At 39.3% G+C, this 26,988-nt stretch overlaps 1 protein-coding gene across 2 annotated transcripts in view; it reads left to right on the top strand.

Annotated features, from left to right (window-relative positions):
• The window catches only part of MAST4 (microtubule associated serine/threonine kinase family member 4), a 189,598-nt gene that overhangs the window by 135,666 nt on the left and 26,944 nt on the right, over positions 1-26,988 (top strand). For both annotated transcript variants that reach the window (XM_082301597.1, XM_082301596.1), the window contains 6 exons: positions 2,222-2,297; positions 3,700-3,909; positions 6,858-6,959; positions 11,463-11,595; positions 16,950-17,017; positions 19,397-19,482. In XM_082301597.1, coding sequence (XP_082157723.1) covers positions 2,222-2,297; positions 3,700-3,909; positions 6,858-6,959; positions 11,463-11,595; positions 16,950-17,017; positions 19,397-19,482 — 675 coding nt within the window. The remainder of the gene's footprint in view (positions 1-2,221; positions 2,298-3,699; positions 3,910-6,857; positions 6,960-11,462; positions 11,596-16,949; positions 17,018-19,396; positions 19,483-26,988) is intronic.

Raw genomic sequence — 26,988 nt, 5'->3', positions numbered from 1 at the left:
ACTTCCTCCACCAGTTTTCTCACAACCTGTGGATGTATTATACCGGGTCCCATAGACCTGTGCACCTTCAAGTTCCTTAACCTGAACCTGATCTTTTAAAGCTGGTGATTTTACATTCTCCCAGTCCCTGCCTTTGCCTTTTGTAATTTGGGTGATGTGGCTGGAGCACTTGTCAGTGAAGAACGAGGCAAGGAGGTCACAGTGTACCTCAGACTTCTTCATGTTCCAGTAATCAGGTCTCCCGTTTCCTTCCAAAGGGCCCACATTTTCGTTAGTCTTCTGTCACTGATGTAGCTATAGAGCTTTTCTTGTTGCTGTTGACTTCTCTGGTCAGATTTAATTCTGTCAGGTCTTTAGACTTCCTAACCTGATCCCTGGCTGCTCAGACATTCTTCCTGCATTCCTCCCAGGCTACCAGTCCTTGCTTCCATCCTCTGTAGGTTTCCTTTTTCATGTTTGAATTTGTCCAGGAGTTCCTTGTACATCCATGCGGGCCTCATGGCATTTCTGCCTGAATTCCTCTTCGTTGGGGTACATAACTCCTGAGTGTGGAGGAGTTGACCCCTGAATATAATCCAGCTCTCTTGGGCCCCTCTTTTGTCCAGTTTTTCATCCCAAGGTACTCTACAAAGCAGATTCCTGAAGAGACAAAAGCCTGGTCCTGAAGCCGTGAGCTGTGAGCTGTCTCTGCACCCTCCTTGCTGCCCTAAGGATCGCAAACTCCACTCTCCATAGTCACAGCAGGCCAGGCTGCCCCTGAGCTTCACATTCCTCAGCAGTCCCTCTTCGTTGGTGAGAATGGTGTCCAGCATAGCACCTCTCCTCATTGACCCTTCTATTACTTGGAGAAGGAAATTATCATCAACACATTCCAGAAACATCTTGGATTGTTTCCTGCTGTGTGCTCGAGAGCTCTTCGTCAGCTCCTCATTTGTCCACAGGCAGAGCTCTATGCACTGCAAGGGGTTAGAGTGCATGGAGTGCAACCAGTTAGAGTCCAACTGACTTTGTAGGCAACATTCCCTCCTCATCTCCCCTGCTTGTCCTTTCAAAAGAACCTGTATCCTTCCATTCCAACCCTCCAGTCATAGGAGGCATTTCACCACACCTCCATGATGTCAAGAAGACCATAGCCCTGCAGGTGTGTACGTATGTCTTTAATACCTGTGGTTTATTTGCTGTGCTGTGTGCATTTGCACAGAGGAATTGAAGTTGAGCCTTTATGAAACTTAGGTACTGCTTGAAGTGGCTAGAGTTCTTTTTGCTGCTATTCATGTGCTCTCTTGCTGACTTGTGATCTCTCTTCAGGTTCTGGGCATCTCTTGCTGGCCCTGGTATTAGACCAATAGAAGTGGGGTGGATTGATGTTCATCTTCACGCAAAACTTTTGTTTTCCTGCTAATGCAGGAAACTTCTATACACGCGATAAAGATGGTCTTAGAGGATTACCCCCTGTATGGAGTCTTTCCTAGTCCAGGTCTTTTAGACAGATTGAATGGACCAGAATCACCAACACAGGAAATTCATATTGAGATTTTTTTTAAGGGCTTTGTAGTGGACAGTGAGGCTCATGATAGCAGAAAGTAGTTTGGTAGTTTTGTAAGGTCTGTGGGTATCTTTTATGAATTCTTTTCCTCAAAGTCTGGTGCTTTTTTTTACAGACACAGTGCTCCAGTTTTGTTTGGCACATGCATAGATATGACATTATTTGTAGGAAGTTACTGCCTTTTTCTGCTGGTCAGATTGAAAACGTTGTTTTGATACCTTTTTTCCAATTATCCATTTAGAAGAACAAACAAAACTCAAACAAACTCATTTTTTACTTTTTCACTTGCAGCTACCAGAGTTATTGATCAGATCTTGCTGTTTTGATTGTATCTAATCTTCAAAGGTATGGGTATAACCTTAAGTAGCAGTTACACAGATCTCCATTGCCCTTCTGAGAAAAAGATAATGTTCACAAGGCTTCATCTGCCTTGAAATGTAGGTGCAAACTAGGAGAATAACATGGTTAGCAGTTAGATGTCAAGTACATTAAATAATCATGAGGACTTAAACAGAATATAGCAGAAGGGAACCAAGTGTACCACTGATGACAGACTGTACCTTTCCAGTGAAGTCTGTGCTGACTTTTTGTTGCAAATAAGTCATACAAAAATATAATAACTAACTGTAGTTCATGCTGGGACAAGTGTAAAGGGATAATTTGCTTTGCTTGCAGCCCTGGACGTTCTCCTGCCTGCTGTGACAATGAAATAATTATGATGAACCATGTCTACAAAGAAAGGTTCCCAAAGGTAATGAATTATATTTAAGATACCCAGTATCTAAACTGATAGGCAACATAGGTTCTAAGTAAGCGGTGCTTTTGTTATGGGAAGTAATGATCCAGCCCTGTAATGGCTACCATAAAGCATCACCAAGCTCCTACTGTAACGATAAAATCACAATAAAGAAAATTGTGGCTGAGAACTGGACATTCATTTGCCAAAGCTGCCAGACTGGTTTTGACATGAATCATGCTGGTAATACACTCTGCTGATTGGAATCTGATGATACATTGGATTTCAATAGGTGGTGTGTACTTGGGGCAAATGCATACTGAATTAGTAAATCAAAACCAGTTTCTAGTGCTAAGTCTCGAGTGGCATCTGCTGTGATATAGCAGCAGATTCCTTCATTTAGTGCCATTTCTTCATTATATACTTCACATACATATATATTACATGCACTGATTTAATGGTGAGGATCAGTACACAGAGGTGGGGTTTGACTGTGAGATATGAGGACATTTTGCTCTCCTGTCCACAGATCTTGAGACATGGGTCAGTTCCTAGGTGCAGGTGTGTGTGTACAGCTTGAAGCACTATGTTCTTGGTTGCTTCTAGGATTTTGGTTACCCTTGGAAAACAAAACAAGGTACTGTTCCTAAAAAGTGGGTAAAGAAGGGAGAAATTTCATTGCATTTCTTCATATAAATATGAAGAAAGATTTGTCAGGATTTGCAGAGCAATCGAGCAACAATATGAAGTGTGAAGAACTCACTTATCTTAGTGTTTGAGATGTGAACTAAGATGTGTGGGATTACTTTTAATAATAAGAGTATCTCCAAGGGTTTTTTTAAGCATCTGCAGTTCTGTGAGAACCAGACAGGTGGTTCTGTAAAACAAATTCATCTCGAAACCTGCAGACACGTTTGGCAGGACCTGTGAGCCTGTGGTGCTTTTAATTAGTCAAATGAGCCTCATTCAAACTCTGCCCAGTGAAACATTTTTATGGAATAACCTTTGCGAAAGCAATGACTATATTCTGCTTTGTAGTATCTGCAGTTTTAGCAGAACAAAGCAGACCCCCACGAGTTCTCTTTTTTATTTTTATTTATTTCCACTTTGGCTTTGACTTAAAAGCGTTTTAGTTCTGTTTAGTGATTATCACAAGATTAGTGCACAGTTAATCACCAGTGGCAGACAAGGTGGAGGGAGCTGTGCAATAGCTGTTAAGGCTATTGCTTTTCTGTACTGGTAGTGTGGGGAAATGACATCTGCCACTTCGCCTATGTGAACTTGCCTTTTGGCTTCAGTCATTTCATCCATTCCAGCTAGGTAAATTCTTAGAAATGTTCTGGAGTCAGAAATAACTTTGAGGCTGTTAGTTTCATGTAGAGCTGATTTAATGTGTTGAATGACTACTTTTCTGTAGGCCACAGCTCAGATGGAAGAGAGGCTTCAGGACATTATAACAAATCATTCTCCAGAGAACATCCTTCCTCTGGCAGATGGAGTGCTCAGTTTTACCCACCATCAGATCACAGAACTGGCTCGAGATTGTTTGGATAAATCTCACCAGGGCCTCATCACATCACGATACTTCCTTGAATTACAGCAGAAATTGGACAAATTGCTACAGGAGGTATGAGCCGTGAGACTGTGTGTTTGCCTGAAAAATTGTTTAAATTTGTTTGCCTAAGAGTTGTCTTGAATGTTGTCTCAAATTATGACTGTTTACTCAAGTAATTGTCAAATGATATTCATAAGATGCTTTAGTCTACATAATGACCCCTACAAAAACTATAAGGCACACTAACATATTGGTCTGGAATGGACGGGTAGTAAAGATTTCAGAAACAACAGCATTATGTCCTGCAGTTCAAGTTACAGATTGTTTACAGAAGTGTGTGCGTAAGCCCCAGACAGGGCTGGCTATTCCATTTACTTTAAATAAATGAAGTAACGCATGCACTTCCCTTTTATCAACCCTACTGTGTTGAGAAAGCAGACAGCAACCTTTAGCTTTCCATTAATGAGAGATTATTTATTATTTCTTTATTTGTAACGTTCCCCTCATAGCTGAAATATTCATTAACAGAAATAATGTCTATTCTAAATGTGTCAAAAGTTTCATAAATAATCAGCTAAAATAATTAAGAAGAACTTGAAAGTTGACAAATAAACACGCTGTTACATAAGTTGCCGTAGTTTATTAATGTATAATTTTTAAAAGAATGAATGCAGCATGTAATGTACTCATTTATTTGTGTGGTATTTGATAGTACATTATGAGTCAAAAGTAAACTGATAAAGCAGCAGATCTGAAATTAATTTGAAATTTTTTCCAGCTGATTTGTTACATTGCTATGCCTGTCTTAATTTGTCTTCTGCTTTCTTTTGAATGCACAAGCAGTTTTGGTTGGGTTTTTTTTTTAATTTGTTTTTGCTGTGCTGCTTTTTTGTTTATTTCTGTTCAGCAAGTAGGATGTCTGACACTACTGTTTTTTGAACGTTTTCTCTTCATACAGCAATGCAAAACTTAAGACATGAGTAAATTTACTCTGGATTGTTGAAATCCTGTTTTTTAAACATTGAAAATACTTAAGAGTTTGCTTGCTGGTCAGGAGGAAGTTTTGAACCAGTAACCTTCTTATGAAATTATGATGGTTCTACCATGCCAAAGTGCAGGCAGAATTGGCTAGTTGATAACGTCAAAATACAAGAAAACATGTCTGAGCCAGGACTCACTGAACCGCAGTTAACACTGTTTACAATATATACCTTAAAATGGCTATACATTAAGTAGAGTTTAGACGATGTGTTCACTGACTAACACCTCTTCCAAAACCCGCTAAAAAACTATGCCAGAAAATTATTCTTCAATCTGCATGTAAAGCAATGCTTTGTTTAAAAAATCACAACACTAATTTTGTCATGTTCTATGATGCTAATTCTTTATTATGAAAAAGATTCCTGTTCTGCAAAGACATTATACCTTAAAAAATTCAGACTTAACTTTTGAGACCACTGCTTACTTCTTGTTAATACCATGATATGGCAGCATGAAAACACTTTCTTTCCACAGCTCGATTATGGGAACTTAGTTGTATTTTGGATTCACATAATTCATTTGTTGTCAATTCCCAGCTGCAATCTTCAGTAGAAAGCTGCATTCCCTGCTGCTACTTGGCACTGTGCAGTTACTCTAACTAGGGGAAGACTCCCTTGAGGGTTGAGGCTTGGTTCAGCCAAAATTTTTGTAATTTTAAGTTCAAGTGGGCCTGAATGCTTTCCTGCTTCATCACCCTTAAATGTGATGTGTACTGAATCTTTTGTTCACTTAGGCAGCTGAGTGTTCACGAAACTCTGCAAAGGTGTTTTAAATTCTGGTGGTGGTTAAAATAGGGAGGTGTTTGGTTTACAAAAGTTTTACTTGGGCTTAGTTGATAATGTTCAGAATTAAGCTTCTGTCCAGTTAAGGTTCTTCTGAAACCTGTTGCAGACTGCTAGATGATATTTGTGCCTTTTTCTTTTTTTTTTTCCTTTTTTAAACTCCACAAATTAATTCCTCTCATATATTTGACGATTTTTAAAATGGTGGTGCTTACATTAAGAGCAATATGCATAGCTTCCTGTTTTCATAGAGTCCTTTTTCAAAAATATAACATGCTATAGGAGAAGTACTTACTTGTCCATAGTAATAATTTTTTTAGTTTCTTACTTTAATTTTGTGGTTTTGAATAAGCAAGAGATGATGAACCAACACACTGAGAAACTTCAGTCTGTGAGTTCTACTGTTCAGAACAAGGAAATGCTTTGATATTTGAGTGAAGGGCTATTCGTATATTTTAATCAGAAGGAGAATTACACAGTTTCTTTGCATTCACTAACATCCTTAAATCACATAATTTGTTCTTAGAGGGGAACATTAAAAAGGAATTTGAAATACAGCTCAGACCATTGTGCAGATGTTATCAGACCTTCTAGAAGTTTTTTTTCCATATGTATTCTTCTATAGCGTTTCCTCCTCTCTATTGTAATGCTTGTAGAACTCAAATTTTCATTATCTTCCCTTCTACATGTTCCTTTTTATGAGGCCTCTCTGCAAGTATAGGTTTTTTATGTGTATATCTGTGTATAAGTTGTCATTTTACTATGACTGACCAAAAGACATCAGTATGAATTTGGGATGGATGTTGCTTGTATCTATTACTATTAGTTACGTTAGTTTTCATTTCAGCCTAACATTATTAATAAATTGAGGAACAACGTGCATGTATAGATCTGTGTTGATATGTTGTATCCTTTTGCAAAACTGGTGTTAATAATACTGTGTAAGCTTAAGAAACAAGCAGAAAAAAAAAGGTAGGCACTTTTGTTGTTACAGTGTTAGAATTTTAAAACTGGAATTACTTGAATCAGAAGTGTTGCTCAGATCTTTGTTATCTCTGCTGGGATCATGAAATTGATGTGCCATTTGTATCAAGTACACACTTCAAACCCCAAAGGTGTCCTAAATATCATACGTACTTTCCTAAGCAGTGCATTGAATGTGATTTTGTTTGATATGACATTATTTTTATCTTTTAGGCACAAGAGCGGTCAGAGAGTGGAGAAATGGCATTTATTAAACAACTTGTTCGAAAAATCCTGATAGTTATTGCTCGTCCTGCTCGCTTACTGGAATGCCTGGTAAGGTCATGCTTACTCTGAGTAGTGCTTTTCACTTAGTGTAGTGTAGGAAATTCTCCAATTTAGTATTCAAGGCTCTTTACAATTGATTCTTGGAACATGTCAAACAGTGTGGTAGAGCTTCATTGTTAGTGGGATCCTTTCCACTTCTATTATTGAATGTAGTATACTGGCAGGACCCTCCTGCAGTTTTGTTTGGTTCCCTGCTGTTGCAGGTACTATGGTATAGAATCCTTTCCATCAGCTGAGGAAGCTGCTTTTTAAAACCAGTTGGCTTTTTCTGTTGTTTTGTTGACTTTCCATTTCTTGGGAAGACTGTTCCGGAATTGTAATTGCTTGGTGGTTTTCTCATTTCTTAACAGTTTCATAATTTTATTGCACTCAACAGCTGCCAGAACTATAAACAGTTTGAGGTCAGCTCTGCAGTACCTGATCTGATGATAGGAGCAGCACAAGGATTAGGCTGTCCAGATACACAGGCAGTTGGCATTATACTGGGGACCAGAAGGAGCAGAAGAGTTAATTCATTTATGCATGAGCATAGCAGCAATGTTGCCAGACTGGGTTAGTTTGTGCGAGCCTGTGTGGGCGTGTTTCTGCTTTTCTTACCCGTGCTGTAGGAGCTGGGATGGCTCAGGTGCAGGAAGTTGCTCCTACATACAGAGCCAGTGTGCTTCAGTTGTTCAGTGGAACTAATAAACACTTGTGGAACACAGTGTACACAGGAGGTTGGTGTAGACACCCAAATACCATGCCAGAGCCAGCCTGAGTCCAAAAGGCCTGGCAGGCAGCCTGAGCTGACTTTGAGCCACTCTGCTTGCCAGTACCAAGATCAGTGTTGATGCTGTATACAGCTATTTGAGGCTGGCAGGGCTTATGTGGGAGCCAGCCTGCTGCTAGACTCAAGTTATGCCTGAAATTGTCATAACTGCATTTGCATGGTACTAAATCTGAGCTAGTCAGTCTTTCCAGTCTGACTCTGGCTCTGTGCTGTGTCCCTTCATCTGTGGCACAGTTAATACACACCCTGGCTCATTCTGCCATGGGCATTTTGAGAGCTGCCTCTATTTTGTTTTAGAAATATCGAGTCTCAGTGTTCCCAGTTGCTTTTTGTTCATGATTTGCAGTTCAGAAGGAATCTAAAAATAAGATATGTGCTCTGAATCAGCATGAAAGAGATGTTTAAAAAAACAATCAAAACAAAAAGGAAGGCTTTAGAGAGAAGAACACCTTAGCATGTCCTGCTTCTGCCATTAAATCCAAACTTGATTTATTCCTTCTTGCCAAGAAGCTCATTCCATGTCTAGTGTGATGTTCCCTGCTCTGTTCAGAGGGTTCATATTATCTTTCTCCACATCATCCAGTTTCTCATATCCTCATTTTTTCCCTCTCTATTTTGCATCCTTCTCTATTATCACACATCCAAAAATGCTCTTAAGCACGTCCTGTAGGCAGTCAGACCAAGACTTGTTAATGATACTTTATATCCTTCCTTTACAGGCTTGCTGCCTTTCTTCTGCCAACCCTTGCCCCCATCATCATCATTTTCTATTAACTTTCTAATTGAGCTGGAGTGTGTCCAGTGAAGGGCAACAAGACTCATGGAGGGTCTAGAAAATGTGGCTGGGGGCAGCTGAGGGAGCTGGGATTGTTCAGTCTCAAGAAGAGGAGGCTCAGGGGGGACCTTATCTCTCTTACAGCTCCCTGAAAGGAAAGTGCCAGAGACAGGAGAGATTCAGATTACATATTTGAAAAATTATTCTCACTGTTAGGGTGGTCAGGCATTGGAACAGGTTGCCCAGGGAGGTGGTGGAGTTACCTGGAGGTGTTCAAGAGGTGTTTTGATCTTGTGCTGGGTGATGGTTTAGTGGTTGCAGTGGTGGTGCTGGATGGATGGTTGGACTGAATGATCTTAAAGGTCTCTTGGAACCATGATGATTCTGTGGTTCTAATTCAAGTTCTCTCCTGGTGGTCTATTTGCCCATTAGTTCATTCCCCCTAAGTGCAAAGTTTTAGTGGGATCTGGTCCAAATCTCTATTCACTTAGTTCCCACTTTCTGCCTCTGGGATTTTATCCTAGGCTGCTTTCTCTGCCTTATCCTTCAAGCAGAGTGATGTGCATCCTGCACCCCTCCTTCTGCTGGGCCTGCTGGAGTGGAAGAACAGTGGTGCAAAGGCCGGTGTGACTGTGTCTTGTAGTTGAGTTTCAAGAGCAGCAGTGGCAGGGAAAGCCAGCACAGCTTGTTTCAAGTGTTCTCACTTCAGACAAGGACCTTCAGGAGGTTTAAACTGGATTGCAACAGTCCTGCAACATACATTTTTACGGATACAGTAGCTTGAACAAATTTAGGTGTACAGTCATAAAACAATACATTTTTCATGCAAGAAGGTGTTAAGCCTAGACCGTAAACATAATTGTAAACTTACAGAAACAGTATTCTTTTTCTGTAGTATCCCTCTGGAAGATTTTTAATATTACTGGCTGATATTTTAGAATATCTGTCTGAAATACATACTAGATCTGGAAAACTTCACCCTCTGTAAGAAAGTTCATAAAATTGTAAATCCAGCTTCGTGGTCATGAGACATTTCAGATACCATGCAGTAAAGCTGTCAGTTATCTGATGGTAGTCTTGTCTTGGGTATTCATAGCATGTGAATTCCTATTTTAGTTTACTTGATAATCATATGAATAAAGGTTTTATGGTTTCATATGTGATAAGAGCTACTGCCAATTATTTAAAGATATTTCTCCATTTGTACATGTAAAATGAAATGCAGAGTTGGAAGTGAAGATCAGAAAATAAATTCATTGCTTCTCGTTATTCACACCTGTATATGCATTATGTGTGTGTTGTGATAGATGTACACACACACATTCATATGATTAAAATTACCTGTTTTGAAATTGTCTTGTCTTGCTGGTAAGTGGAGGAGAAGCTGTATATCTGCCACTGCAGCAGGTAAGGATATGATAACATTTTCATGACAAAAGTAGATAGAAATCTTGGAACACAACATCATGCTGTTGACTTCTTTAGTACCAAGAAGTAGCACGTAAGAAATAACTGCTGGGGATGGCATGTAAGATGAGGAGAGTAAGTCTGAGACAGCATGTACTGTTTAGTTATCGGTTCAGATTTTTGGGCAGGTTAGCAGCATCCTGAGACCTGGAGCTAAACTAAGACCGCTTGGACAGTTCATTGGTTTGTGGTAAGTCCTTTGCAGTAGGCTGTACATGATGCAAATTGTTTCATGACAAATGTAAAACCAAGATTGTTTCCATAAGACTGAAAATTCCAAAGATACTTTATTTCAGACATGCTGCAGCTCCTCCTGTTAGCTGCTGCAGTTTTGATGCTTCCAAAAGGAAGCATGATACTGAATTTCTGAAGCTGCCTTCTGGGTTGGGATGTTGACTTCCCAAGTCCTGAGTAGCCTGAGGATCTAGGACAGGACCCTTGTGACTCAACATGTAGAGTAAAACCCCATGGAGTTATGTTGGGCCGCAAAACAGTCGGGAAATTAGCTAGCTCAGCAGTCTGCTTGGCTTCTACAGGTGTTTGTGACAGAGCTGACCTACTTGAGGAAAAAATGTATTTTGTTACATTAATGACTAATGGCTATCACTTTGTTAAGCATTGCACCTATAGCCACAAGTGCCTTGGAGAATGCAGTAACCATGGACAGATGTTTTGGTATGAATTCATGCCAGTAGAGAGAGAAATTGCATTAAAAAAACCCCCAAGCATTGTTTTAATAATCTTCCTTTGCTTCTTTCAATGTATTTCTCCTTTTATAGTCCATAAAGGTAGTAAAATAAATGTATTTCCAAGGGACTTGGGAATAGGTAGAGTTTTGAGTTTCTATTCTTTCTGTTCCTTTTTGTTCCTTGTTGAGGCTTGCGTTTTTGGTACATTATACTTGATAGTTGCAATATAGTTAGTTCCCACAGGAGAATATTTCATTTCTGGATTTGAAACAATTGGATCAATGAAACTCAAATTTTTTAAATCAAGTTTCAGTTTTATCGTCATTCTAAAGTTAGTGATTTATTTAATTGTATTTTCCATAAAACAGTGCATATATATTGATTACAAATACTTCAGAAGTAAAGATTGTAGTGCAATATATTTATATAGTTGTAGTGGATTTTTATAATCAAGCACATGCAGGGAGATATCTTCTCTTATTTGAAATCTTATTTTTGCTGGGTATAAGTCATTTCACTCAGTATTACGTAAAGTTTTGAGGGCAAAGAACATACTACTCATATAAAGTGGTGCTCTGAAATAATGGCATGCAATTCCATTGTTTGCATCATGTTACACTGTATAAGAATTGGAATAGATTAATAGACTATTAGTAGTAGAATAAAGAGGTACTGTTTTTAGTAGGAAAATGCCATATATGTGGAGTTAGAAGGAGCAAAGTAAGTCTTTATGTTAGACCCTAAGGAACCAGTTTCAACAGAGAAAATGATGGTGGTTATTTTTCCTCTAGGAATTTGATCCTGAAGAGTTTTACTATCTTTTGGAAGCAGCTGAAGGCCATGCTAAAGAGGGGCAGGGCATTAAAACAGACATCCCTCGATACATTATTAGCCAGCTGGGCTTAAATAAGGATCCTCTGGAAGGTAAGTGAATCTCCTGGTATAGCTATAGGTTCCTAGGTTCTTTCTTCTCAATGTGTTTTATCATCCTTATAATCTGTGTGTACCTGAAAAGGGTCAAGGTGAAGATGGTAGCAGAGCAAGTGTTCGCTGACTCTTACAGTACTCTCACAACTTCAAACACATTAAAAGGGCCATCTCTTGTGAATAGGATTTTTTTTGTTGCAAAATTTATCATTCACAAATACACCGTATCCATGATACCACTCATCATCTTTCATCCTGACAATGCAACTTTCTCATTTCAGCTCTAAATGAAATTTCCTGGGATAATTTGATGGTAACGGTTATCTAAGCACAGTTACAAAGGCAACTTGATTGAGCTTTTGTTTGCCTTTCAGTGCCCCCAGGTTCCTGCATCTTGGAGTCTCTGAGAAGACTGTCTTCCAGCCCATTAATTTTTCTCTGTAATTTCAGTCCATGTTTAGAACTTCTGTAGGGAGAACTTAGGTTCTAGGGGAGGTATTGTCACTGCAGAAGTCGTCTTTACTGTGAGAGTGCGAGGCACTGGAACATGTTGCCCAAAGAAGTGATGGGTGCCATCCTTGGAAGTGTTTAAGACCAGACAGAATGGGGCTCTGAGCAACCTGGTCTAGTGGGAGGTGGCGAGGTAGCCCACCTAGCTGGTCAAGGGAAGCCAGTTGATGTCATCTTTTTGGATTTCAGTAAAGCTTTCAATACTGTCTCTCACAGCATCATTCTGGACAAAATGTCCAGCCCACAGCTGGATAAACGCATCATGTGATGGGTGAGCAACTGGCTCATGGGTCAGGCACAAAGGGTTACAGTGAATGGGGTGACATCAGACTGGGGACCTGTCACTGGAGGGGTTCCCCAGGGCTCCATCCTTGGCCCTGTGCTCTTCAACATCTTCATAGGTGACTTGGGTGCAGAACTTAAAGGGATATGAAACAAGTTTGCAGATATACAAAACTGTGAGGAGCTGTTGACTCTCTCCAGGCCGGGCAGCCCTGCAGGGAGACCTTGACAAATTAGAGGACCGGGCAATCACCAGCCATGTGAAGTTCAGCAAGGGAAAGTGCTGGGTTCTGTGCCTGGGATGGAGCAACCCTGGATGTACAGACAGACTGGGGAATGAGAGGCTGGAGAGCAGTGCCATGGAAAGGGAGCTGGGGGTCCTGGTGGATGGCAAGTTGAATGCAAGTCAGCAGTGCCCTGGCAGCCAGGAGGGCCTGGGGGGGCATCAGGCACAGCATCGCCAGCGGGGCAGGGGAGGGGATTGTCCTGCTCTGCTCTGCATTGGGGCAGCTTCACCTCCAGTGCTGGGGGCAGTTTTGGGTGCCACAGTATAAGAAAGACATTAAACTCTAGACAGCATCCCAAGGAGGGTAACAAAGATGGTGAAGCTCCTTGAGGGGAAGCTGAGGTCACTTGGTCTGTTCACCCTGGAGAAGAAGAGACTGGAGGGGAGATCTCACTGCAGTCTGCAACTTCCTCACAAGGGGAAGCAGAGAGAGGGGCAGACACCACTCTCTTCTCTGTGGTGACCAGTGACAGGATCTGAAGGAGTTGGACTTTATGATCCTTTTGGGTCTGTTCCAACTCAGTGTATTCTGTCATTCTGTGTCCCAGCCCATGGTAGAAGGTTTAGAACAGGATGATCTTCAATGTCCTTTCTAGCTCAAGGCATTCTATGGTCCTTTTAAGGACATCTTGAAAAAACTAAAATTTCTTCTCTGTCCTAGCCAGATCATCATCTTTGCTGCCCTGAGACCAAGTTCTATCACTGGTGACAAATAGAAATTGGTTCATTGTGTTCAGTGCTAGTTCTGCAATTTGGAAGAAATCGGCAGAAGTGCCGTCATGGAAAAATGAATCTAGCTGATGCCAATTAGTTTGTCTACTGTGTTACTAACCAGGACTAGGAGAGGGCTTGATAACACAAAATAATAGGAAAAAACTATGATAAACCTTTTTTTCCATTATGAAGGATCACATGTTGTTAAATCAAAGAAGTAGTATATTGTGTGTTAAAACCTTTTTGCTGAACTAAAGCAGTTTGTGAAGTTCAGTGCTGCCAGTTGTGTCAGCTGTTTGGTTAGTTCTAATTCAGTTAGATTGAGTATTGTTACAGATGACATTAATGTTATATTAACAGATCTAAAGAAAGTCAAGCCTATTATTTCCACTTCCTATCCTTCCTATCTTCACAGGACTTCCTCATCCAAATTTAGTATTCTTTTCTGTCAGAGATACAGATTAACAGCTTTGATGCTTTTTGTTTGTATTTGGAGTGCAGCAAGGAAGCCAGACAAATTGGGAAAATATACATAAGTATTTCTTTCTCTTTGGTTTTGGAAAAGATCAAGAAGTATTGAAATTCTCTTCAAGATAAAGCATTGTCTTCTAGATTTCGTGAGCTGTTGGTCTGTCCTAAACTGACAATTCACCAATTCTTCACTGAACAAGTATGCAAGATTTAATTTGGAGTGTGGGTTGAGGGTTTTGTATCATTGACCCTGGTTCTTCCAGTTGAACCTTATCTTTCTCATTGACTCTTCCTGGCCATTTGGATAAAAGTGTTCTTCAGCAGGAGTCAAAAATCTGTCACTAACTAAGTTTAATAACATCTTTGAATTTTTTTGGAACAGTTTATTGTGAGAGAGGTCTAGAAACAAATGCCTATATACAAATAAGGAATACTGTTTTCTTTAACTAAATATTTGTTTTATGGGAGTGTACATCATCTAGGATGCATCTTACTGTATTTCATAAGCTGAAAATTAATATAACAAACTTTGAAGCATTCAAAGGATAATTGAAATGTTGGGGTTTGGGGTTTTTTTCTGAAGGAGAAAATGGACACGTGGTTTGTCAGTAAATACTGAGGGGTGTATGATATATGGATTACTGATTCTTGGTTCAGTTGGAGATTTGAGCAATTGATTATTTAGTGTTTTGTTTTACAGATTAATGTGTATGTGTAATTGTAATAGGTAATTTAGGCCATCTGATTTGTGTTAATGCTTTCCTCCCAAGCTCCAAGAAAAATAATATTTATAAGCAGTATAAATCACTGTGCAATGACTTCTTAAGTGGTCTGGTTTTGATGTTAATTGGTGTCTCTGTATACAGGGACTCTTCTTGAGCAAAAATAAAAGAAGGGCACTATGGGTTTATGCCCTGGAATTAATGGTTTACAGAGAGAGCTATTGGGAGCACTGTATTCATTACTATATAAATATTATGGGAAGATCATCCTCAAGAAGTTTAAAGCCCTTTTATGTAAAACCAGAAAATTTTCAAAACGCAGAACCAAGTTCTTCAAAACAAACGAAGTGCACCTCAGTAGCACTACTCATCCCGTAACACAGAATTGTATTTTCAACCAAGATGTTAATTTATGTCTTCAATGTTCATAAATGTTCATGCAAAGGATTTTATTTCATCTGCAGAGAAAAGCAACCTACTTTAGACCTTTCTCTACCTACCTCCTTTGTTTGGTGCCTAACTGTAGTGTCCTTTCTTTGAGTGAAATGACTCTTGCATTATTTGGAGATAATGCTAGATAAGTTTATACTGTACTCAAAGCATTACCACAACAAATTCATCACTTAGCAGAGACTGGTGGCTGCATTTCTGAAGAGTTCCCTGGGGAGGAATTTTTCCCCATGTTTTTTAAATTACCATCTTTACCTTTTTGAGTCATGAGTCTTCAGAAATGGTTTAAATCAATGAGAGAAAAAGGACAGATGTTTAATGGTATTTAGATGAGTTTGAAAAATCTCTTCAGGCATTGCAAAATGGTTCCATAGCTCCCTGTTTTGAAAGCTGACTTTTGGTTCCATTCCATTAGTAGCTACTGCTTGCAAATAATATGGATTTCTCAGATAATGGTTATTTTGCAAAAGTTTTGTTCCAGAAAGGATTGTTTTAATTTGCTATTTATGAAAGTAATTTCAGTTGAGAAGGCTGTCAAAGTATATTACTCCAGCTAGCTTGGTTCTTGCCCATAGAGTAAAGGTTTCATCAACACTTCTATTCTAAAACCCCCATGTTCCAAAACTGTGACTTTTGCCTGGAAAATCTGCTTCAGGTTCAGCCTATATGATTTTCTTTTCTTTAAGATTTTGTTTGTTCTCAGTGGGGGTATTTTTCAGTGTATATTGACTCCATTTTTGGAATGCTTTTAGCTTCTTTAACACTTGAAAGATCTCTTTGGCTTTTGAAGTGACATATTTTATATTCTGATTTCTTCTGTTTCTTACACTTAACACATATTTTGGTTTGCATAGTGGTTACAGATGAGAATTACTCCTTAAATCTTTATCTGTTCCAACAGAAAATTAATCTATGTGGTTAATTTGCCTTTAAAAATTGCAGTAAGTATTGTGCAGCATTTCAGTTGTAATAATCACTTATTTTTATATAGAAGAATCCAGTTTAGATATTCTCTGTGAATATTCAGTTACATTTTGTAGTCATAAATTCAGTTAACAGTCCTGAGATAAAAATGCGTCTTGCAAATTTTAGGTGGTCTTATTTCTGATTCCCAGCACATAATTGTGATAAGATTTGCATCTTTGGCTGTGTAGAATATATAATTGAATTTGTATATGATTGCTGGAGTCTTTTAGCTACTGGCTGTCCTGTTTAGCTTTTTTTACCCAGAAGAATTCTTGGTTACTACGCCTGCTGAAGAACAGGCTGGGCTTAGGACCTCTGCAGCATAGGTTGACCCTGGCAGGGACAATCTGATCAAGTTGTAGTCTCCCAAAATCTTACTTTCCCAGAGAAGTCACCTGTCTTAGTGACTCTGTAAATTATAAGCTTCTACAAAAATGACTTTTAGGTTATTCTGCTAGGCTTATCAGCATTTCTGTGTAGAAGGAGCAAACTATTTGGAGTCCATCTTAGGTCTAAACTAGAAACTTCTGCTGTAACTGTGAAGGAGCCCAAGAAGGATGGGGCCTACTGTTAACTCCACAGGGGCTGCGATCCTCAGGAGTTTTAGCAGATTAGTGCTGTCTTTCCCCTAGTACTCAGTTTGCACACAGCTCTTGGAATTCCCAGGTCTCAGCAGTGAAAACAGTATTGCTCTTCATTGCTTCATGGCTAATCTTCATTGCTTCAGTGGAAGATTATTACATAGGCACTGAATAGCAAGTCTTCATTTTCTGGGTGGATTTTTTCCTATATGCTTGGAGATGCCCTGAAGGTTGCTTGTCAAGTGCTACAGGTAGGACACCATTTTCTATTAAGTATTCCATTAAGGTGTCACTTCTCATGTTTTCTGTGCTTAATTTAGTTTTGTATGTTCCATAGTTTAAAATGAAGTTCTTAATTCTTCTTTTCAGAAATAGCTCAGCTAGCTAATTGTGACAGTGGGACAGCAGAAACTCTGGAAACGGATGAATCAATAAGTGTAAGTTTTCCTGTTATGTTGCTGCTTTTGCTGAATGTGAGCAAGGAAATTCTGGTATGTTCCCGCAACCCTGCCTGTTCTGTTTTCTCCTGGTATGTGTAAACAGATTGAATAAACATTGGTTAATACTAAGAACACTAACTGTGAAGCTCTGCAGGCAGACGTCTTTCAAAATGTATAACCAAGCTTTCCACCTATTTTCCTAGACATTTCAGTGTCTTCATCTTCCACCAAGGTGGTGTATACCATGTGGCTATAACTTTACCACAAAATCCACCACTACCATCCTTTTTTCTATTCAGTCAATGTATTTCTTTTTCTTTTAGAAGTATTGATAAACTGTTTAATAAAACAGAGTATTTTAAAGAGATTTTAAAACAGTCCATTCACAGAGGCAGCTCATGATCAAATTTTGGTTTCTGTTCAGATCCTGAACAGATCCAGTGAAGAGACAAGGAAGAAATGAGTAAGTTAGCAAATAGCCTGGAGTCAGAAAGTTAGTTTACAGTTTGAAAGGTTGTGCATAATTCTTCCGAACCTGTTTGAAAATATGTGCCTACAGCAATGGGTATCTTACAGTAATATTTTGTGAGATGTTTGCACAGGATGGAAAAAGAAAAGCAAGTTGGACATGTTGATTGGGCTGAATGTTGTGGGCTTAAATGCTCCTATTTTAAGGTCTTGTTTTTAGAAGTTGGTTCTTACACCTTGGATTTCAGTCAGCAGGGCAGATGAAGTTCTAACAATTTGGCCTTGATTTTCAATGCAAGTGGATGGCGAAAAAGAGCAGTTTTAGGGGATGTCTAGATAATTCAGTGGTACTTTACAAGTATTTACAAATCTTAGCAGGCATGGATTATCTGTTATACTAGTTCTGATACATAACAGAAAAGACATCATTCTCTGGTACATGTTGTGTTATATTGGGGTATTTTCTAACATTTAGCGAAGTGCCACTTACAAAGGATTCTGTAATTGACAGAAAAGGTGTTTCTTATTCTTCTGCTTTCATTCTCTGCATTTAAAGTACTGTATTAGACCTGAGTAGCATTTAGTGGAAGGACAAATTGGAGAAAAGTAGTACTGACAAATTGGAGAAAAGACAGAATAATTAGAAGAAAGTGCTGAAGTACTTAACTGAATCTAAGGTGCAAAGTGGCTTAGCATTAGCTAAGCAATTGAAACTGTAAAGTTATTTATGTTGTGCAAATGCTGAAGAAGTACAGAAAGGATAATGTAGTGTAATAAAGGAATTTAAATAGGGGAGATGATGAAATCAGTAAATAAAAATATGGAGGGAATATTTGGAAACATCTCAAAATGTAGCTGTGGAAAAAACACACATGGGAAGTGACAGGAAGCATAACTTTCAAGTACAGGACTGCTCACAGTCATCATAAATGGCAGTTAGGAAGAATCCTGTACTGGCAGACAAGTGGCCTGAACAATTTAGTAAGTCCTCTCTGTCAGCTCCTGTGTAGTTCATTATATTAACATTTTCACTGGTCTTGCACTGAATTTTCTTCAGCAAGCATTTAATTGAAAATATTTCAGCCAGGTCTACTTTCAAATTTTAACTATTTCCAAACTGCCTGGATAGGGGTCATGGAATTTCTTAGAGATTCAGAAGACATTTGAAAAAGATCTTATGGGTTTAGAAGTCTGAATTTGGAGTCCTGTGCCTTCATCTTTTCTCCCTGTACCCCAATTCTAACTCACACATCTTTAAAATTAACTAAAAATTCAAACTAGAAAAAAGATTTTGCCATACTCAAGGCAACTTGGTTTTCAAAAAGTTCTGACAAAGAAGTCAATAAAAGTCACCACTCCAGAGGTAGAATGAATGCATTTTTATTTTCCATCTTTTTCTCTTTCATTTTGTCTCTTTTCATTGTCCTCCCTGTTATATCACACTCTACCCTAACATTAATTTGAAGTGTGCCAAAGTTTATTTGAGTGAAGAAGGGCTCATCAATAGTTTGTTACTACCAGGCTGTAATACGAAAGTCAGATTTAGTAAAATGGGAAGGCAGTGTCCAGCGAGTGCCATGTGGAATTCACAGAAGTCCGTGACTCCAGATAAGAATTGCCAGTAACTACTTTACCAGAAGCTTTTGTGGCTGTAACCTGTGTGTGGAGAGAAGCGGACTGTTTGCTGTGGTGCAGTAGATACCAGTTAGATGAAAAAGCAGCTTTGTTTCAGGAGCCCCTTGGTCCCTCTCTGTGCTGACTGTCTGTCTCGCTGTCCAGAGCTTTCACCTGGTTCATCAGTGTGACAGCTTGGTGATAGTTGGGTTTTTGTTCCGTTTTTTTTCCCCCCCCTGATTCTGAAAAAAAGTATTGTATTCACTTTGTTTATTTTCATCTCTTACTTTGAAGAGCTCTAATACCTCACTGAAGCTGCAGAGGAAACCTCGGGAAAGTGATTTTGAAACAATTAAACTGATTAGTAATGGAGCTTATGGGTGAGTAATCCTTGACTGTGACAGCTCTTTCGCATTTTATTTTTGCTTAATTTCCCATTATTTCTTATTTCAGGGGTCTTAATGTGAGGGAGTAGCTTGCACCCTGCTTTTTTCATTTTGCATTTTTGTTTCGTTACTAATATTTTAAGTTCACAAGGTTTTGGAAAGTTTGCTAGGTGATAATGAATTAGTCTGTGCTGCAGTATATTAAAATACTGAATATTACATCAGAAGGATTTTTTAGAAGCAGATAGCATGCCAGAGATGAAATCTGAATAAATCAGAGGGCAGATTTAAGCTCACCTTTATAATACTGCAAAAAGTCTGTGTTTATGCAGATGTGAGAGAGAATTATATGTCGTCTATATGGAGACAGATTGATAAAAATGAGTGCTTACTTGACCTAAAAATATTGTTGCAATAGGAACAAATTCCCTGAAGTAGGGCAGCAGTGCTTTGTTACTTTGTGGATGCTGTTCTGATTCTCAGATTTTAACCAATTAGCTTTTAAGGAATTGCTATTTCTTGCTTTGTTTCTGGGTAATTGGAGAGTGCACAACTTACTGCCTAGTGATATATAAGTCATCTGAAGATATCCTAGAAGACCAAGAGAAAATTTTGGTAACCTGAGCCTCTAAACGAACACAAAATATTTTCTGAAAGTACTGTGCAGTGATGGTGTCTGTCTTCAGTCCCCTCTTCTGATCCTGTACTGTTAGACCCTTGTTTGGCTCCTCCTCTGCACTGAAATGTATCAAGACATGAAGTGTTGGTCTGTGTAACTTGCAGGAGCAGGAGTGATGTAAAATGGCTCAGAAAAGAGAGGTTTCCATCTTGAGGTGAGGAGCCCACTGCTGAATGAGCCAATGTCACAGCCTGGCAGAGGAGGAGGGCTGTGCTTCTTTCCAGCATAGACCCCATTAGACTGACTCTGCTTGAGGTGGGAAGTGGCAGTGAGCTGACAGGACTGAGCACTCAGTGAGGGGATCTTGGACATAGGACAAAAAGCACCTGCAGTCTACCCACTGGAGTTTTGTATGCCTGCTGGATGGCTTGAGGCTGGTGGGCTCTCTCTGATGAAATTTAATTAAAGGTATCTGTGAGTTCTGGAACAGGGGACATTTAGTACTGCCTAAGACTGTTGGCCATGGTAGCTTGTGTGGAGGCTACTTGTGTCCAGACATTTTTTCATAACTCAGTAAAATCCTAATCGAAATAGTATAATTTGCATTAAAGTTACATAAATATTCAAATACAATTTCTGACTAGTCAATCTCTGTTAAATTAATTTTCTCAGAATTTCTTCATAGACAAACTTGCTGCTTGCCATATCTCACCTTCTCCCAATTACCCCAGTACCTCAAAAGCCTGCCTGCCTCTCAGCAGTTAGCAGTAGATGCTGCTCCCCTCCCTAGCTGCACCCCCTTCTCCTCTCCCTGGCATATGTTAAGTCCCCTCCATTCCTCCTTTCACCTGTTTTTCTTACTGGAGGAGGATAAAAGGAACTGTGTGGGGTAGGCCTCTGTTGGAGAAAGGGGTGTCAGGAGTCACTGAACCTTTCCCACTTCCAAGCAATTTTCAGATGCTGAGGGATGGGGAGAGGAAGGAGCAGCAGCACGGCATGCTGTGGTCAGCAGAGTGAGGCCTGGCTCCTGAAGTCAGAGGTTCAGTAGACCTACCTGTGCCTCTTGCTCCATAGGTGTTACAGCCAGAAGGAGCCTCAGAGAGCCATTAAGAAATGCAGACTGGAGACAACTGTCCCTGAAACCAGAGTCAAATAGGGATCTACAAAGCTGGAAAAGAACGGATGAAAAGCCATGCCCTTCTATAGCACACACTATTTTTTTTCCTCATGTTTGTGTCAGGGAAAACCAAGACTTACTTAATATCTCTTCAATGCCAATAATACAAAAAAATTAGCAATGTAATGCTGTAAAAATTGGATGAGACCCTTACAAATATGTGAAGAAAAGAAGAGGTGCTAGAGAGTAACAGCTTGGAGTATATCCAGATTCTTCATGAATCATTTTCTTTAGCAAGTGTATGAAAAGCTCATCACTTTAGTAGAGTGATATTACTTCCATCTTTAAGGAAGTAATAACAAAGTAGATTTTGTTGGTTTGGGTTTTTCTTTTAAATGGTTACTTTTTAGAAGAAAAACTGAAAGTGAGAAAACAAAACGGCCTGTAGTGGGTTGACTCTAGCTCCATTCCCAGCACTCACCAACGCTACTCTATGGCTCCCCACCACAACTGGATGGGGGAGAGAAAATACAATGAAGGCTTCATGAGTTGAGATAAGGACTGGGAGAGATCAGTCATTGAATACCATCACGGGCAAAACAGATTTGAATTGAGGATATTAATTGAATGTATCGCTAACAAAATCGGAGCAGGATAATGAGAAGTAAAATGAGACCTTAAAAAAACCCCTTCCTCCACCACTCCATTCTTCCCAGGTCTGCCTCCTCCCCCCAGGAGCAGGGAGACAGGGAATGGGGATTGTGATCAGTTCGTCACACCTGGTTCCTGCTGCTGCTCAGGGGGAGGAGTCTTTCCTCTGCCGCAGTGTGGGGTCCTTCCCACGGGAGACGGTTCTCCATGAACTCCTCCAAAGTGAGTCCATCCCATGAGCAACAGACCTCCCCAGAGTGCTGCAGCCACAGGTCACTCTTCCACGGTGTGCAGTTCTTCACACACAGCCCATTCTGGTGTGGGCCCCCGCCAGGGTCACAAGTCCTGCCAGGAAACCTCCTCCAGTGTGGGCTCCTGTAACACCTTGCTATACAAACTCAATACATAGAGAGCGAAAGGAACATAGTGAAATGTGAGACAATAAACTTCTAAAAGTATTTACTCACCTTTAAAAGTGGTTTTAGCACCTATTCAATACTGTAAATTGAGGAGGCTTGCGCTCCTAAATTCTCTAGGATATCACTTTTTCAAAACTATCTGCTTGAAAATTTTTACTATGTCAGATAAGTGGGAGAGACTGTAAAATCAACAAACCATTTTTCTAGTCTTTATTAAAGTGGGTTTTTCTTTTTTCTGTTGGCATCAATACAGTTGATGGTTAATTTACTCAAAAGTTATGGTCAAGTTTAAAGGGGAATGCATCAAGATAACCTAAATGCTGTGTAACCCATCTATGAAATGGAGTGTAATAAACCAATAATACCGATTTCTTGTGAATATAAAGCAAGAAACTATCCTGAAGGCATTTATTGCAGTTTATTTACGAGTCTATGTAGCTGAAACAAAAGTTATCGTTGTTATGCTACAACGATTGTATTTTCCTTCCTTTGTTTTTCCAGGCCATTAATTTTTTAGAATAATCTTAAGTATATGTGAATTCTGCCTGTGCTTTGTTGATTGATTCTCTAAAATATGTCACTGGGCATATTTTATGCTCTGGCTTACTAAAGCTGCAGTATGCTGTTGTATTATTTTGCTTATTCTGAGGCTGTAATGGAGGGTTTAAATCTGAACTAATTAAAGAAAACCCTGTATCATTCTTTTCCTTTGCTGTGGTGTTTTTGCCTTTATCAGTGAAATGAAAAGCTTTGATTACTTGACAGGTTAGTTGTTGGTCTTGGCATGCTGTAGCAGAGATTTGTCATATATGTTAAATTTGATGAGTTTAAATATAAACTATTGGTTTTGTGAAGGTTTGAGTAAATATCTTAGCAGTTCTCTGCTTTTAATTGATTGGGTAAACTCATTTGTAGTGCAATTAAATGACTGTATAGTACATGAGGTGTAGTAGATGAGTAAATGAGGCTTTTGGGAATGGCTGGGAATATACAGGAAGTTAAACAAGCTGTGAATCAGTAAATATGTAGGATTCTGGCCAAGTCATTAATGTTTTCACAAGCTATCTGACTTTTTTCAGCCAGACCAAACTTTTCGTATTTTCCAAATTTTAAATTTTTACTGCAGTCACAACATTTTTTCCATATTCCAGCTTGTGAGATGTGGGTAACAGGTAATAGTCTTTTCAAGTAAGCATCAGCTTGGTTTCCTGAAACAGCTCAAGAAAATAAAAATTACATTTAATTTCAGGGAAGCAAGTGATGTTGGTTCACTGTCTCTTCAATGTATAACTGTATCAGTTTAAAGCAAATACATGATACGACTTTTGCTCATGCCTGGAATGCTTTTACTTTTTGCAGGGATGGTAATGTCAGTACGTACATGACATACTGGCCAATGGTGTTGCTTGATAAATTTAAAAACTTGGAAGCAGTGTGTCTTGAGCAGCTGCTGCATGTAACTTGCGAATACTCATTCTGTCCCATCTCCACTCTGTTGACAGTACTTGCTCATGTATAGTTGTATTTGGAACAGGATTAAGAAAGTTACCAGCTGTAGAATAAAACACCATCTATCAGGTTAATTCATCATCAGCCTAGTGGCCACTGATTCAGAAGTGGAGGGGGACATGCAGAAGTGTGACTTTCTAGGTTCACTAAAGTAGCAAAAGACAGTTTACCCATCAGAATTTTGGACTGCAGTTTTGTCACTTTGAATCTGTGTTTACTAGCTGCTGTAAAGATAGAAGGTATTGGTGCTGTTAGGTATGGAGAGGTGGTTTTATTATTCAAAATTGATGACATACTAGAACAAGCAGGACTAGTACCAGTTGTGAGAGAAGCATCAAAGTCATCATGTTCTCTTTGTCATGTGGCCAGCTTCTCATTTCCTTCTAGGCACACTAGGATAAGTCTGAAATACTGCAGGGAGAAGTCTGGGTGCATTGTCCAAGAGCTTCAGTGCTTTAACCAAGTAACTGATCTGGTCACAGGCATTGCCTCATTCGGAGGTGGTGCAGTGCTGCTTTTAAATTCTAATCTTAAGTAACGGTCTATAAATTTTACCAAATAATATAAGCCACAGCCTCACCAGTAGCTTCTCTTCACTGGAGACAACATCAGACATAATTTCAGCGCAGAACAGAATTTAGCAGTCTCTTCTCAGGAAATGGCTTGTAAAAATGAAACAAAGTTCCTGGTCTGCAGGTACAATTTTAAAGCAGTGAGTACAATACCTGTGTCTCCACAAGGAGTTCAAGGTCCTTTGACAGATGAGAAAATCAGGTCAGCCTTAAGCCCTGAATGTAGATTAGATTGTAAAATGCTCTAAAAGTTGGAGTTATTGGAGAGCTGTAAACCAGGCCTGAAACCATTCTATGTGGATTATTTTGGTAATCAGAGATCTTTCAGTTTAGAGAAAAAACAGGAATCATGACTGTACGATTGAAGTGATAGATGGCATGATATTTAGGTTGGACTAATTCAGGAGCCCAGTTAAATACTTTAGCATGCTTTTGTCATCTTACCGCTTTTGCAGTGTTTTATAATTGTGCCTAACTACAGGTATTACAGAGATACCTTTTCAGACTGAGATTCATGTTGTAAGTGAAATAAGATAATGTTTGGACATTGCCAAATGAATGTTCTTTGTTTTTTATGAATGTTCTTACTTTCCTTGAAAAGTAAGCTTTTTTGCTGTGTTGCGCTACAGCGTTAGTAAAATGCAGAGCGCTTGCATACCTGTTGAAATTCGCATAGTGAAATCAGAGGATGCTTTGGAAACTCTTGTTGCTCTGTTATGAGAACAGAAAGCTGAGGGGAGATAGGAAATCAAATTCTTCATTTCAGACAATAGGAGGATGCAACAGTACCACTCTGGTTGTGGCTTTGCAGGGTGACAGGGCATGCTGCTGTCATTCAGTGGATCGGCAGGACAGTCTGGGTTCTCTTCCTATCCTGCTTTTGTGTCACAGAATCCTTAAATTTGAAATTGTCTTTATAATATAGTGAAGATCATGGGCACCATTTGATGATCGACATGCTGCTGGCTGGGGTATAGTTTTCTTCATAAAGCATAAATGTTGCTCGCTGGGGTTATTGTGACATGAGGATGTGAGGGATGTTAAGACGTTTTTGTACGTTGAAGATCATTTGAAAGCACATCGTATAGCATAAACAGTGTATGTAGTTGTAAAAGCAGGAGAGACTGTTGTGTTGCAGCTGTCTCGTGAGTCTGGTACATTTGATCTAAACAGCTTTTTTTCTGAGAAATAACAGAATCCTAGTGGAAAGTTACCTGCTTGTGATTTTAAGACTGAAGGTGCAATTTAGACAGCTGGGAAAACATAGCAGCATGTCCCAGATATTTACTGGACTAGATAGTCCTTGGAACTTACAGTCTAATCATTTTCAAATATGTTAGTAATGATATTACAGATGTGTATGATCTGAAAGGAGGATTTATTAATACGCTCTGGTTTCTGTTTGCCTTTTAAGAGTCCATCTTGGCACACTGTCCATTTTAAAACTAGAGAAATATTTGTACGCCAAATCCTCAGTCAGTCCTTAGTTCATTCAAGTAACTAGGTTTTTTTTGAAGGATGGAGGCTTCAGGCTTTAATTTTTTACATTCCAGGAATGCAGAAAGAGACTTAAACAGGTAAAAGAAAAGATATTACAGGAGATTATGAAACTGACAGAAGAAAGCAACAAATGAGAGAGGAAAACCAAAATGCAAGGGAAAGAAAAACAAGGGAAAGGGTTATAAGAGTAAGAGTTGGAGAGAGAAGTGACTATGAGGGGAGCAGTAGGAAGAGGTACAGGACAAAAGGCATAAAGTCAGCAGGGAGGAGTACTGGAGGTGAGTAACTCAGTCTGTGTTCCAGCTTGGGAGGGGCAGAAGGGAGTGAGACTTAGGAGGCACAAAGGGTGGGGTTTGTCATGGGGTTTTGCCCCAAGGTAGTTTTTACCTACTTTCATAATTGTGTAATGTCTTTTATCTGCCCCATGCTCAGACAAGAATGAGGGATTAATGAAAGCTTTCAGAATCAGTAAGAGAAACTGTGCTGTCTAGAAAGATTTCCTTCACAAAAGAAAGAAGTACTGACTTTTTTCAGTGCCTATAACTTTGGTAGCTGTGTGAAGATGTTTATAGAAATAGTAAGGCAAGTGTTACTTTTTGTGTTTATATAAACAAGTGTATGCTGATAGTTGGACCTGATGGGCCAATTAATTGAATGAAAAAAACTTCATAATTGAATCCCATTTCCCCCTCTGTCCCCCCAATTCTCCTGTAAGTGCTTTCTTTCCATAAACAGTGTGATAAGTATGTACTGGAGAAGGTATAAGCATTAAATGGTACAAAGGAGATTTCAAACAAGGCAAAAATTTTCAGGATTTGCCTCAAGGGATTTTGAGAAATGCAGCAGTAAAGTCCTTTAAAGTCCTTGTCAGTGTTTCACAGCAGGGTAATTCCTTCTCCTTAGCCCTGAAAGAGAGAAGACTTGCCCAAGTGAGGTTTTCTTTTCCTTTGCTTCCCTCGCTGCCTTGACTTTACCTAACCAAATTTACAGGAAACCTTGTACCCAACACCCCAGTGGAAATTCTGCATGTCAAGATACACCATAGTCGCATACTACTACGTAGTTAACACAGTGATCTTTGTTTCGGGTTACCAACTGGTGACCTTCCTCTGA

The sequence above is a fragment of the Coloeus monedula genome (assembly GCF_965178545.1).
Source record: "Coloeus monedula genome assembly, chromosome: Z".
Classification (NCBI taxonomy): domain Eukaryota; kingdom Metazoa; phylum Chordata; class Aves; order Passeriformes; family Corvidae; genus Coloeus; species Coloeus monedula.
The sequence above is the reverse complement of the archived record's forward strand: the minus strand, read 5'-3'. Positions and strand labels throughout refer to the sequence as shown.